Source organism: Microchirus variegatus (assembly GCF_963457635.1).
Source record: "Microchirus variegatus genome assembly, chromosome: 17".
Classification (NCBI taxonomy): domain Eukaryota; kingdom Metazoa; phylum Chordata; class Actinopteri; order Pleuronectiformes; family Soleidae; genus Microchirus; species Microchirus variegatus.
In genome coordinates this window covers 15,324,035-15,339,556 of record NC_139818.1, presented here as the reverse complement: position 1 = coordinate 15,339,556, position 15,522 = coordinate 15,324,035, and the positions used below count along the sequence as shown (strand labels likewise).

The 15,522-nt window shown below is 42.2% G+C and overlaps 1 protein-coding gene across 1 annotated transcript in view; it reads right to left on the bottom strand.

Moving 5' to 3' along the window:
• The window catches only part of LOC310939022 (phosphopantothenoylcysteine decarboxylase-like), a gene marked incomplete at both ends in the record, with an annotated part of 39,609 nt that extends 35,775 nt beyond the window's left edge, over positions 1-3,834 (bottom strand). The window contains one exon of the mRNA XM_083903689.1: positions 3,200-3,834. Coding sequence (XP_083759815.1) covers positions 3,200-3,834 — 635 coding nt within the window. The remainder of the gene's footprint in view (positions 1-3,199) is intronic.
• Between the last annotated feature and the right edge of the window lie 11,688 nt (positions 3,835-15,522).

Here is a 15,522-nt window from a genome sequence, read left to right as displayed (position 1 = left end):
AAGGGATTTTGTTGCTTAACCCTGGCAACAAACCAGTATTTGGTGGGAGAGCTGGACACTTTATACACCTGTTATATTCCCACAGCTCTCTTTTGGTATTTTTATGCTTTATTAAATTGATTAAAATGGAATGTTAGTGCAAAAAGTAATCCACCTACATTATACTTTTGTTGCTGCAGTTTAGTTTGAACACAGCAGAACAAAAGATCAGAAGTGGCGTGCTTTCATGCATGTGTTCACCCTGTGATTGCCTGATGACCTCTCTAGTATATACATGGCTTTTGGTAATTTCCACTCAACCAAACAACCATGACATGAGAGAAAATGATTGATGGATTGGTTTGGACCAGCTTTTGACCACTTAAAGTATTCCCCTTAAGAACTAAGTGATGAGACATGATCAAGCTTGGCTTGGTCTGACCGACAGACGGACCACATTTCTTATGTTCCCCATCTGCCCTCTGTCCAGACAATGGTTTCCTCCTCTTCACTTCTCACCTCACGCCCAGTTCTGTGGCTGTGCTATAACCTTTCATTCCTACCTCGTGTATGTTCTACATTCTACTTTGTGTAGAAATATGTAAAACCGAGGAGGAAACGTCAACATATATCTATGTCTGCTCTTGGCCAAACTTCTCAGGCCAAAGGAATTATTTGTGAGTGCAGCTGAATAATTTATTAGATTGGGTACTAGGTTGCACAAGGTTGGTTATTGTCTGACAGAGATAAAAATCTGATGGGATTGAGGCTCAAAATTCACGATCGAAGCCAGGTTTTTTTTTATTTCCTGTTTTGAATGGAATCAGTTCCACACACCACAGCATGTTCTGCCCATAATTGAAAGTAGGTCAACCAACAAATGTTTTGATTTTAGGTGGAGTAAAACGGTGTTGGCAAATACATTTGTCTAAATTATGACAATGCTAATTTCACTCTATATGTATATAAAGAAATTCAATGCTATTTTGTTCTGATGCTGTCAGGTTTTATTTCTCATCCAGCAAAGTTCTGACTGCATAATCTAAACCACAAAAGTTTGGCTGACTCACAACATACCCTTGCACCCTTGGGTCCTCAGGTCTCTGGCCTTGGGTGAAACAAGTGGCCCAGTCTTTATGACCCCTTAAGCAAATGCCTGAGGGTCAAGACAAGGTTAAGACCTACAGGCCAAATAAAGGGCAAAGAACAATGAGGGGTTTGCTTAGTCCAACCTGAACACCTCTGCCTCTCTATGAACCCTCAGTCAAAGGCAACCACATGTATCAGGCTTCAAAGCAGAACAGGGTGAGCCCAGGGGTCTGTGGAGAAGAGGGGCTGAAACAGGATCTTTTAATTTATCTCCATCTGTTGCCGCCCTTAGCTTTGGAATTTCAAGGAACAAGGCAGTAGAAGAAACACTGAATCTGAGCAGTCGCCATCTCTTCGACAAGTGCACACAAACACCGGTCCAACAATTACGATGGTCGAGCTATCCGACGCCTGCCTCGGTGAAAGCGGCTACACACCCCGAATTTGAGGACGGCATCCAAATTTCTGCCAGTAATGAGAAATGCATCCTTGTTCTCTGGTTGGCCTCAGAAAAGCACCCTGCAGGCAGGCGCTGCAGTCCCTTCGCTCAATCATGTGCTGGATGTCAGGACCGAGCCGATCTCCCGTTGAGCCGTCATTACCTGATGATGAGTGGCGCTAATCAGCCTGGTAAACTAGTCATTCTTGGCTAATTACCTGGCTTATCTTAGCTTAGCTGACCCAGGCTGCACATGTGCCTGAAAAATAAAGCCATTGAGAAATGTGTGCCACGTGGATCATATGATAGCGTTAATTCTTTCGTTAATCCACTGCAGGGGCTAAAGCTTAATACTCTTGGACTTTGAAAACACGAACACTCACACTGTCACTCACTTATTATATCTGTCCTAGCTTGAACCCCGTAGCAGTAGGCAGAGCTGTTTGTTTTGCTTCTTGGTTTATGGCAGTTGGCATCTGTAATGTTGATTTACAGCCTTCTTTCTTATCTCCCTCCTCTTAAGTTATCATTGTCATATTCTCTTGCTTCAATCTTTGCTTTTCCCTAGGTATTAAGAACGTTAAATTTCATAGACTTCACCTGTGTCCACAGTCCCTTTGTGCACCTCAGTATGTCTCCATTGTCATTAATAATTTCAGGCTGTCTTTATTTCCCTATGTTTTGCCTGTCAGTGATTTTAAAGGTTTTTGTCTAATAAGTCTCATTTCACTTCATTAACTTCTGGCTTGGGGGTCTATTCAAGCTGAGATGATATATTGCCCTGCAACACACAGACACAGACACACACACTCTTTCTCTCTCTCTCTCTCCTGGGTAGCCTGAGGTGCAGTGGTGCACCCAGCTTGTATGAGTGTGAGGTGATACACACAGGAAGAGAATGAGGGCTCGGGTAATGTGCATTAATAGAGGTAATTGATGCTGGTACTCAAGGAGTTCTTTTCAAGCTCTGTCTGTGGTTTTGCTGAATTCCCACTTTACAAGCTTTTGGCCCAGCCTACAGCTACAACATAGTATGGCCTCAAGCTCCCGGCTATCCCATGCATTGCATTTTCACATTTAAATCAAGTTCATCAGTTGTACGTGACTTGACTTAAATTGAACCCAAGTAGAAGTCATTTCCAGCAGAGTAATCTGATAAAAGTGTGGGAAGGTTTATTAGAATGTCTGTAGTGCTTTATTGCATTAGCCCAACTTCCTGTTTGCTTTTCATCAATTTCTTGGACTCGCAGCATTTATTTCCTTTGGAGGTAAGGTATGTTGTTCACCGCAGTTATCTGTTATCAGCAGGCAAGATCTCCATTAAACCCATTTGTTTCCTCAATGAATTTGACAGAAGGGAAACTGAGCTGCGGTTAATGCATGGGTTAGTAGCTGTATGTGCGATGATGGAGAAAAAGGAGCTTCAGAGAACAGACTTGTTACTGCTTTATAGCTGTTTTCAGACATAAGTTTAATGATCGCAAATGAGGGTCACTGCAGGAGATTGTTGAAAATGTTCTCATTCAGGAGAGAGGTGGTGTCTGGGTTGATGCAGGAGGCAGGGCACTTGCTTGCTCTGAATTTTGCAGAGATTTTCCTGTTGTATTCTCACTTGTGTAAAAGTGTAAAATTCCCAGCAACTTTCTAGCAATCACTCCAACAACACATTTCATCTTGACCAAAAAACCCAACCACAACGATGCTGAGATCCTGCAGGGAATGGAGGACTCTGACTTGTGAAGATGCTGCTTGACAACACTGACAATGAATGGTACTTCTGCCATGGCGCCTTTACCAACATCTCCACACACTAGTTTCTTAGCAATGCACGGGATTTCCACATATCCAAACTCTTTCATCCTGGATACCTGCTCAGCTGTAATGGGATGCTGCCACATAGCTGTATTCATAGCAGGGCAGAAGAGGAGAGGCCTACTCATGTCCCAGGCTCGTACCACACACATCAGCAGATTGTCACAAATGCCATTAACTATTTTCCCAAGAGTGTTGGCATCTAGGGGAGCAATGACAAGTAGATCGGCCCAGCGTCTTAGCTCAATGTGTAGCACAGGGTCCGATCTCTGCTTCCACATCTCCCACTCATCCTTGTCGCTGTAGATTTTTACTGAAACCTCTGCAGGATTGTAGAAGTGTTTGGCATGCTCCGTCGAGACAACTCTCACATCCACCCCAGGGAGCTGAAGAAGCTGGGAGACCAGAAGAGGTAGTTTCAAGGCTGCGACACTCCCAGTCACACCAACGAGGACATGGAAAGTCCTACAGGAGTTGACCAAATCAGTTTCTGCACAAGAAGCATAGCCTTCCATCTTCAGCATTTCAATCGAAAAGGCTATATGGCTGGATGTGCTTCTTCTTCTTCTTTTTGGTCCTTTGGTCATTAAAGCCATCACAGCCTAATTGCTGATCAATGGTTATCACATTTGAGAATATGATGGCATCACAGGTTCAATGCCAGCAATGTGGCTGCATGTGAGTGGCCAGAAGGCAGTAGATGGAGACTTTCTTTGGGAAAAAAAGTAGAGAAAGTTGTTTTAAAGTTTTTTTCTTGTTCAAACCCAACTGTGCAACTTATAACGCTTGTTATGTTGTTTTGAGAATGTGGTGCTATGCATGGAATTGCTTCTTAAATCCAGTTTTGGGGCTCCAACTGCTGATAGTTCTTGTAGTGTGTGACCCTATTGGAACTCTCATTCTCAAGTAAGCAAGTCATGTACTGTGAACCATAGAACAATCTTACAACTTCAATAGTTATATGGTGTGAACTCAGTTTAAATAGCTAAGATGTTGTAGTCTCCATCAGGTTTGAAAAGTCTGAAGTTGTTCCCCTGTAGCCTCTCTCTATGCCGCTCAAATGAATGGCTTAATTCTATATGCTGCCATTGTACTCTTCAGCCACAGATGTAAAACAAGTGACGGTTCAACCACTGCTCATTTGGTCAAACAACAGCAAGTCAAGCAGTCAATCAAATGGGAGACTACACCACACTAACTCATGTGAAGGCTGTTGCGTTGTAAGACTGATTTGTTTCTCTGGAAACCCCAGTAGACTCGTGTAACAGCTGAGCTCAGTCAGGACATTGTTTCCTGAAGGAAATATGGACCTGCAAAAAAATTCCTGAAATGCCCCTGTTGCATTTATATAATAAGCTATTAAATATGAAATATTAGTCTGTGATTGAAGACAGTTTTACGGTGTCAGTTGTAAATGTGATATGAGTCTTGGATTAGGCTCAATGGGCACTACCATTTCTGCATAGCTGAATAAACTGGCAAGGAATTTTTCTAAAACATGGAGAAGAATTCAGGCACCGTACAATGAATAATGTAGCAAATTCAATTCATTTCTGAACTGCTTCAATCCCTTTTTAGGTTTTGAGGCTTTACCCTCTTGTAAAAAGTCTAGTATTCACCAGAGACAGTGAGTTAACCAAACTGGTGTAATTTGTTTCTTACGTTGATACTTTAGAAAATCTGTTAACAGACCACTTAAAGATAAGGCAATAACGCCTCGTATACCATTTCAAAGGCTACAATTCCTTGAAGTTCACACTTGAAAATTGGTAAAGGAAACTTCTGCTTTTTAACAAGCCTCTAAAATGACACAGTAAAAGCAGATTTTATTTATTGCATTCTTTGCCTGTAAATTAACTCCCCCCACTTAGACGTTATGCTTGCTGAAGTGAATTCGCTCTGGCCCTGTGCTGCATGCACTTTTACAGCAATTTGTAAATATTAAAGTGTTCGTTCAAAAGGTTGAGTGGGTTTAAATGTGCCAAAAGCTGTGCTCCTCAATGGCCTTGTTCTCGTCTCCTCTTCAGTCACTTTGAAGATCAGAGTGTGGAGTGTTAGTCTGTTATTAGTATGTCTAAAAAAAGTACCTAACCTTCATGGTGTGTGTGTGTCTGTGTGTGTGTGTTTGTGTATACCGTTGCGTTTAGAAATCTGAGAAACCCTTTCATGTAGTAGGGGAAAATGTGGTTTTACAAGGGTAAGATAGAGTGAGAGAGATAAAGAGACTCACCCACTCGTTAGTCTCCTTCACCCATACTCATCGTCCTAAAGGAAATGGATAGAAGAAGACTCTGCTGCAGTCTAGACAAACATTCTCATGTTTTTACATCATTTACATACCGAATATCTGATGTAGCTGGAATCATGCTGCAAGTGATTTTGACAAGTTTTGCTGGTGCAAAAACAGTTGCTGCTGATAAAGTTTGGAGGGATCAGTCGTAGCCAGTAGGACGTTCACTAATTTGCATCTTGAAATGCATAAACACTGTAGGATGGCCCTGCTCGTGCATGAGATTAATTTACCAAAGATTTATAGGCTGACACTGAAACCAAAACCCAAGAATGCAGCCTCCACCTCCTCCCACTCTACTTTCTGTAGCTGGCTCACATCTAAAGACCCGAGGTTTTACCAAGAAAGCTAGCGGTTCAGAACTAATTTGAGCCCAATGTTGATGCTCCTGGTTAGTGTGAGATGTCGTTTGCCTGAAGGATGAAGTCAGCAAGGTTTTTGAAAGAATATTTTACAATGTCTCGGGACATTTTGGAGAGTAGAGTGCGGTATTTAAGAGAAATGTGGAAAATGACTGCAAATGCAGAAATTCCTCTTCGGGGAATTGGGAAACTCCACTGAGCAGGCCACTGTAATTGGGGGGACCTGATGATATATCGTCTGCAGTAAGGGTCACTGTGTGAGGCCTCCTGCATCAAGGCATGACTGTCAATTCTCATTACCATGAAGAAAATGTTTTTTATAGAGTTGTGAGCTCAGCACTAACCAAACTATTCCCTCTTCTCTTTTTATAGGAGCACAAATTATCTGCTACTAAGGGTGGTGCCTGAAACTTGTTGATGAAATGGTAGATAGTATAATAGTCATACGCCCACATTTTTCAAAGATCTAGATTAAACTTCAGGGAAAATATTTAATTCCACTGGTTTAAAAAAAAAAACATATCTTTTAAACCCTGATGTTGTGCATGGTGTTAATGCACAAGCACACATGGTCGGTCAGAGATGACCGACCCCTCTGACTTAACGCACTTGCAATTCAGTACCAACTGTGGCTCATGCATTTACACACTCCTGCCAACCTGTTCTAGGTTAACCCTTTGACTCTGCACCTGCCTTCCATGTTGAAGCAAACCGCAAAGACGCAACACGCAACAAAACACTGCACATACTCTGAACTCCAGGCATACTTGACCCTTGTGTGTCCATTATCACCAGGTCAGGTTAGGGCACTGCTCACACACAGGCATAGCCACACAAATTGACAGGTGATAAACAGACACTCCCAGGTCAGGGCAAGACACACACAGTTTGCAGACCTGAACCCAGATATTGGCCGTCGACGAAACTTTACATCTGTTTGTTGTAAAGGCTAACCTCAAAGTAACAACTACAACACAATGACCTTGAAGATTAATTGTTGTTGATATTTGGGATGAAGTCTGAAGAGCAAATCTACTTGATTTTGTCTGTTATCAGTTCTTGAAAATGAGTCACTGTGGTCTTTTTGTATTTTTTTTAACTTCCGGTGGCTTGTAAAAACAAACCCAAAATGATAATTCCGCAGTGGTTGTCTGTTTATTTACTTCTACAAATTCCGCGTAGTGTGTGTTCATCCCAAAAATGTTAATGAGTCAGCAATTTGGGGCATGCTCCTTTGTGTACAAGTGCTCATATGGCTACTATTGTGTGGAGCACAGCAGCTTGTTCTCATGGAGGTGTATTGTTTAAAGTAGCATGTTTTGTGGTTTGGTGTGACCTAACCACATGTGATGGCTCAACAACGTTTTTGAGACCAGTTTGGGGGGAAAAAAAGCATGTTCAAGAGGAAACAAGTAGGAACTTTGCCTCCATTTGAAACAAACCAGAGCTCACCAGAGCTCTCATATGCAGTAATAGCTGACTAGCTGTTATTGTGCAATTTTCCATTTCCATCAAAAGTTATCTTGTCAAATACACCATTGAAAACGGCCAAACGCTAACAATAATAAAATGCAAACACATTTTTCTTTATAATGTTTTGCTTTAAATAAATATTGTTGTGGCAATTGAATGAAGGCGAAACTGGTCTTTTATATAGGTTTAATTCACTATCTGCAGATGAACTTACAACATAGTCACTGTATGTTTTCGCCAGAGTTTGTTTGTCTGTCTGTGTGTTAGTTAGCAACATAATTGAAAAGTCACGGACAGATTTGGATGAAATTTTCAGGAAATGTCCACAATGGGAATAAGTGATTAATTTTTGGGCGTGATCCGTAGACGGTTAGACTATCACTGGTTACAACACTCGCTGTCTGACCCAGGCGCCCTGGCAGGGTGTATTTTGTAGGCACTGTGCCTACAACTTTTTCACAGCATTTTTAATTATCAATGCTAAGAGTAGATTTTCAAAGTCCAAAGGGGGGTGGGGGTTGAGTTGCCTTGGCGGAGGTCTGCGCTCTCCGAGTGCTTTTGTAGTTATATCTGTAACGTGTATAGCGTCTTCTCCATTTTCGGTGTAGAGTTACAGCGTCACTTACAGTCATGGCATATGTACTACAGCATTTTGAGTGGGTTTTGGGGGGTTCTGTGTGGACGGAGACATTTCCTGAAACGACCTTGATGTTTACGGGAAACTTTTTTTGGAAACGGCAAGGGAAAAATTGTGTTTACGTTTGGCTCCAATTCCGTGTGAATGTAGTCCTAAAGGAGAGAGCGATTATCATTTGGAGCCAGTCTGTGTAGTACTGATCATGGAGTAGACTGAGGTTCCGTCAGTTCACAAACTCAAACAATGGTCTGTGATATGATATCAGTCATGATGTCTTAAAATGTAATGTTAAAGGTGCCATATTATATTCTATTTCTCCAAGTTAACCTAGTTCCCTAGTGTCCTAATGAACATGTCTGTGACAAATACCATAAGGATGAAGCACCACAGCAGTCCGATCACCCTGCCAAAATAGCCCTGTTCAGAATGCTCTGTTTAGTAGTATCTAACAAAAACAAAAAACAAAAAACTTAAAAGACACAAAATGACATCAGCCACAGGGGCTACTGGGAGCTAACAGCAGTTAGCATTTGGAAAAGTGATCATTTGCAGGCTCTAGCAGGCACATTGCCATTATATATATAACATGTATCAACTGGACAGATAAATCCTCTGAGGCTGGAAGTTTGTGTAGAACTCTGTGCTGCACTGTGGAGCCAAGAATAGAACTTTTCGCGGACTTGAGGTTTTCGGATGTCGTTAGAAATTTAGCGCATTGTGACATCCCAAGGAGCGCGGAAGTCAACATTACATGTTTTATCTCCTGTACCTAGACTGAGGAGGACCACGAAAACACGAGTGAGTCATGTTTTTCACACGCGACTGATAGGACCTCCAGAGTCCCAAATATAAGTATTAAAATGATTAAAAGGTTTATTTTGCATAATATGAGACCTTTAAGTCTGTGGTGCATGGCGACACTAACCTCAGGAGCCAAGGAAAGAAAAGCAATTCAATCGTGAAATTAAACCAGGAAGTGAGACATACTAAAATAAATGTAGTATTGGTGAGATTATAAAATCATGGTTGCATTTTAGCGTCCGATTAAGCTGCATTCTCAATTATAGCGATTTTCTCAAAGCAGAAAAAAATGCCAATGAATCCCAGAGAAAAGAATGCTACTGCTGAAGAACAGAGGCGTCTATCACTCACTTCTAGCACTCGGGCCTGTTTTCTTCACATTTAACGGCGTCTTTCAGAGTGTATAGGGTGCATTGGAATGCAAAAAGAGAATGAAAGGAAGCCTCTTCCTTACTGTGGGGGTCCCCAAAAGGATACGCGCATAAACTAAAGTGGAGGTTAAACCCCTTTACTCAATCTCCATCATATACACAAAGAGATGCGTGCACAGACACACACTCATGTTACAAAAAAAAAGGATCACGAATATACACACACACACACACACACACGTATGTTATCCTCTCTTTCTTCCCACCCCATTTCACACTCACACAGCTAAAAACACAGGCACAGAAACATGCACACATATGCACAATATCACACACACATCCTCCCCTCATTTGAAATGGCACCTCCACGCCGTAGCCGGAGGAGAAAATGGGTTGGAATAAAAAGTGCTGAGTGAAAGAGAGGAGGAGGAATCGGGGGAAGAAAATAACAACAACAATGCAAACTGAGAGGAAGTGAGGCTGAAAGAGGGGGATGAGAACATGGTTTGGGAATGGGACGAACCATGAGTGATGAGAAAACGCAACAAAGATGAGGCTATAAATAGGATATGTGTGTCCATCCTTTGATGGCAACAGTTTAATTTGCAGGTTTCTGTGCAACAACCTCCTCTTAATGAAAATGAATCACTTAACTGAACCCCAGTCTGCAAAAAAAAAAAAAAGATGACATTAAATCAATTGTCCGCTTTTAATTGTTGCCGATTTCTTTCATCATATTCTGGATTCTTCTAAAGGCAGATTTGCTTACGTCCACATCGCTCCATTATAGCTGATGCGTTTCTGTGGAGGTTTGCCAATGGGCCCAGGACGCTTTGTAAGGCCTTGTGAAAGGATCTCTGAAAGAAGCCGCCAGTCCAAGCCCGGCGGATTTAGGGAGTGAGTTTAGGGGGTCAGCACGGTCACCCAGGGGATAAATGCCTCCCATTGTCTGTTCTAAGGAGATGCTCTCAGTAGGGAGTCTATAAAGCCCCAGTGGCAACACTAACACCCAGGGCTCTGGGGCTCCCCAAGGGAACACCCCAGGACCCCCAACCAGGGACACAGTAATAGTTTGTGGGGGACGAGAAACAGCTGAGGGGAGTCCTGCGTGCTTTGGTAGTCTGCCATGTTCATCTACAGCCTGGGACTTTGGCTCATTATGACAAGGGCGGCTTCTCTGGCGTTCTCATATTATGACAGACTCTCTCATCCCCTGGAAAAACACATGCAACACTTAAATAGTTTAATCCCGGGTTTAGAGGTTTTTTTTTCACCAATGGGAATATGTTTAATCTCTGCAATGCATGCAGGGTTTTATCGGCTTCGTCTCCAATTGGCATCAGCGGGAACGTAAATGCTTTTTTTCATTTTCGTCTGATCTGTTTTGTTTATAGCACAACGCTGGCACAACGTTTGTAGATATTCTTACCTTTTATAACTTGGCTCAAAGAACTCAATATCATTTCTTTTATCAATCAGAACTTCTAAACGACCGATTAAAAGAGACTGAAGTAGAGGATGCATAATAGTAACCATCATAACAATATCACTGAGGGCTATGATGTCGTTTTCTTCCCTCATTAGCGAAGAAAATTGTATTAATAGCATTTTTTAACACCTTCAACTGGATTTAAAAATACCAAAATAAGAATAGTATTGTTACCATTAACAAAAAACACCTTGAACATTATAAATCAGTAAATAACACAATGGAATCTTTGTTGGGTTTTTTTTTTTTGCAAACTGGAACAAGCTCTCCTGTTCCATTGGGTGGGAATGGAAACAAGAGGCTTACATGTACATGCATGTTTATTAATTCGTGTCCATGCACACATTTTAGAGACACATATATTTGCCTGTGTGTCAGAACATATGTCATTATGTATATGTGTGTGGTGTGGGTGTTCAGGAAGTGGAGGGGGTGGCGGCATATCTTTTGCAGAATGTTTTCTGTCTGCCTTGTCTCAAAGCCATGAGAGTGGCACACATGAAATCAAAGTGTGGGGGGGGGGAAACCCCTCAAAGACGTGGAAGGAGAATGACTAGGGACTGGGTGGGGGTTAGAGAAGGGGGAGGACGGGAGGTGGGGGTGGCTTGTGTCCCTGCACCCCAGGCCCCAGAGCGCTCCAAGCCCCACAGTTGGATGAAAAGAGCCCCTATGAGAACCTGGTTGTTCCGCCAAAGCCACAGTCTGCCACCATGGTTTATCTGTGTGCTCTTTTATCATTTATTCTAGAAGCAAATACAAGCACTTTCGTGTCATTCATTGCCCTTTGCCTGATATTAGTAGTATACACTCTATTTGATGACAATAATTATCAGTAATGTGATTTGTTGTGCCTTTTTTTTTCTGGGACGATATTGTGGAAAATAATTTGGAAATGGAGTCGTTTCGAATTATTTTTCATTTTTCAAAACAAATGCCATGACTCATGGAAACTGCTGAAATTATAGGTCTGTCCACATTTCACGGCGTAAACATCCTTGCATCAAAAACGGTAATTGACATGTCAAGGTTCTGCTAACTAAATGATTGCAGATCTGACATGGCAGCGAAGGGAGATAGAGCTACTGAAAAGGAACCGTGTGCGGAGCATCTTGGCAATTATTCTGTAAAAATGTGCATCTCCGCACTGAAAGGGTCTTTTGTGGTTTCCACCCCGCGGGGCATTGTTCTTTAGTCTGGTGCACTGTTAGACAATTACAAATGTCTGAATGTCATCTTCATTTAGCATGCCTCGAAGTTATCCATACTACAGTATGCATAGATTTAAGTCATTGTCAGAATCTTGAAGCCGCTTCAAAGCCCTCACTCGCACAACATGTCTCGTCTTCTCATTCGCATACCCAAACCCTTTCCCTACACATCTCAGTATAAAGGGATGTCATGCACCAAATAGGATCTCCCCTTCCTCCAGAGGTAATGATGTATAGCTATATAATGGGAGCGCTTGTTTTGTTTTTTTGGGAGATTGATGCCAAATTGTAAATGGTGATTTATGAGCAGGAAAGAAAGAAACAGCATTGAGATGAGAGAGAGAGAAGGTTAAAAAAAAAATACATGGATTGTGAAGAAAAGAAATAAATGTGAATGATTTCCACATATTTGCACTGTAAATTTGTGTTTGAATGGTGGATTCCTGCAGCAGAACCTTTGTAGCTCTCTGTGCCACAAGAGGTGGGAGCAACCATCTCACAGGGGGGCGTCTGCTGAGAATTGTGAGGTGCAACACAAGGTGTTCATCCGCTCCCTGAGTTCTTTCGTCCTGGATCTGCCATGCAACACTCCCCTGGCAGGTTGTTAGTGTCAGGGAGGACTGAAGCTTCCTTTGTTCCTCAAAACCTTTACCACATCAACCCTCAACGATCTGTGTGTGTGTGTGTGTGTGTATCAGAACATTTTCATGCACAGTTAAAGGTGCATTATGTAATAAATCTAAAGCAACTGGCCATAAAATCCTCCTAATGTGTCACAGAGACTCGGGAATAATGTTCATATAACAAACTGAACTCACCAACAACAACAGTACAGCCAAAATATTTGCATTAAAAAAAATATTTTGCAGACTGCAAATCATGCTTATGTTTTGAAATCATGTTTTGGCATGTGGCGCCACCTACCGCCGTCTACCAATCATTGCAGTCAGTAGAGTCTCAGCTGCCGAGCAACCACGGTTTGCCAGTTACGTCAGAAAACTAAGCCTAAAAGGCCTCGGTATTTTGAATTTGAATGTAGTCACTGCTTTTGGCCACATTCTTACATATGGCACCTTTAAGCCAAGCTATTGTTGTATGTGCCATTCAAATGGACTACTGCCCTTGTCCTGTATACAAACACCAGTGAGGAATCAATTTATGAGGTATGAGTGTCTGCCTCTGCACCCCCTTACAGCTTGTTTGTATTAGATAGTTTCTGATTTTCTGTAGTTGTCAGCATGTTGCATGCCAATCAGAGTCTTCCTGCCATCCCAGTAACCTAAAAATATCGAATTCTTTAAGCTGACAGAGGATAACATTGGTCTCCTGTCTCCCCATCTGACTAACTGCGAGTCGCTTTATCTGAGTCTGCTCCTCAAACCAAATGTAACGATGGGTCATATGCAGGAATTAGGACCCATGGGCACGTTTTTTAAAATAGGCGCCCCTAGTGGTCGTATAAATAACATAAGTATAAGTACCTTGTGTGTGTTGTAATCAAGTAGCTTCACTGAGGTTTCTATTGGCTGTTTGTTTAGTGGTTAAAGGATTGTACTTTGGTGTGATCAGCACAAGTTCGATGTGATGCACTAATTGTCTGTAATTTACCGCCAAGCCCTTGTTTGTTTAACAAAGAAGCGGTGTATTGTACAGATGAACATTTTAGATATATTGAAATTTATACATAATTATGCTTATCAGTGCTAGGAGACTAAAATTTAAATCTCTTTGTTGCTCTAAGATCACAGAGAGAGAGAGGTTATCTGTGATCACCTTGAAAGCAGAATGATTTGATATTTTGGGAGACACTCATTTCTTTATTGCCAATAGTTAGATGAGAAGATTGATACCACCTTTGTGTCTGCTCAGTGGTAGATAAGAAAGAAAGAATATTAAATCATTGAACATATCACACAAACCTCTCTAATTCAATGGTTGGAACTCTTGTTTTTGGCAAGGTGTCTTGCTAATAGGATATGTTTGCCTATGTGCTTTATGCTATTTTCAGGTTTCTCTTGTGGTCATTCTAGCGTTTAAAAAATGCACAGCTTAAAGGGGAAATAAGTAGTTTATAGTGCCATCTAGAGGAGAGGCTGAAATTTACAACAAAGACCTGCTGCTCTGCTCACCCCCTCCCTTCCCTGAGCGCTACGGTATCCGCAGCTGGTCAAATGTCGTCCTCGTCGTCTTTCTCCGTGTCAGCAGATGAGGTTCGTGAGGCGAGGGAGAGGGCGAGCTACCGCGGCCGTAGCAGACGAAGCGGAGAGAGAGGAGGCGGGACTTCCGCTACAAGTAAAGAGACGCTTGTTTTGTTCTCTTGCGTTTGTCCTTACAGGCTCCGGTAGAAACATGGCGTCTCGCTGCTAACAGTGGCTATGCAACCGCGGTCCGCGGTCATGTTATTTTACATGACTTTTTGAAACACTACGAAAATTAAACAAAAACTATTATACAGCGACTAGACAATGCATGAGCACATAATATGTATAAAAAAGTGGATTTTGGGTAATATAAACCCATAAATACTACATATTGTACCTTTAACAGCATAAACATGTATATGCATGTGCACACAGTATGTAAAACAGAAAAAAAGATTCCATGCAGGTACAGTAGTTTCAGGACCACAAACAGCAGTGCCAACATCACACTTCCTCCCCGGCTGTGGACACAATTTCCTTTAGGACACTCCATTAAGTCACCAATATGAGGTCACCTCTGTTTACTGCTCCCCCCCCCCCCCTCAGTCAACCAATTCATTCATTTCAGCCCAACCTAGGTTTATGTGTGTGCGTCTCTCCGTAACTGTGTGTGCACATGTACAGTATGCGTACCAATAAGTGCTCCACTGCAAACCAATTACCACAAGGGTTGGGCTGTGCAGGAAAAAAATGTTTTTACCTTTAGAGATGCATGTGTGAGTGTGCACAGTCTGCCTGTGTATGTTTATCCTGCCCAGCCTGTGATGTCAGTGCAATGTCTGGCAACAGGCTGATTAATGTCTGAATGTTTTCCAGCTATTTACCCCAGAGCCTGCATTGAACATTGGGCACTCGCAGGGAACAACAAAAGAATGGATGAAAAAAAAATAGAGGTTTAAACGTGATGAGTTCAAGACAATAAGAGCTGAGAGGACATACTTGAGAATGCAGTAAGGAATGGGAAAAAGGAAATTGAGGGGCAACTATAAAGGGAGGGGGGGAAAAAAGAGAGACAGAGAGAGGTTGAGGGAAAGCATCATGCTTTTATTAAGATGGGCATTGCAATCATACCGACTTCCCCTGACTTGACGGCTAATCTAATGTCCAAAGTATCATTGATAGCGGGCCTGTCCGGAGTCATTATCTGAGAACTGTGAGACGGCGGCTTGTAACGCCACCATTTGACTCGTGTATATTAACGGGAGCCTTGTGATCAGTGTCTTTGGCACTGAAAACTCTCTTTAACTTTCCCTTGTTCTCTCATTCACACCCTTCAACTCACCCCCGCTATTATTCCCCCTCCCTCATTCTTCTCGTCTCTCCTCTCCTCCTCGCCTCCTGTCTTCCTGTCTCCTCCTCCCATCCTTTTCC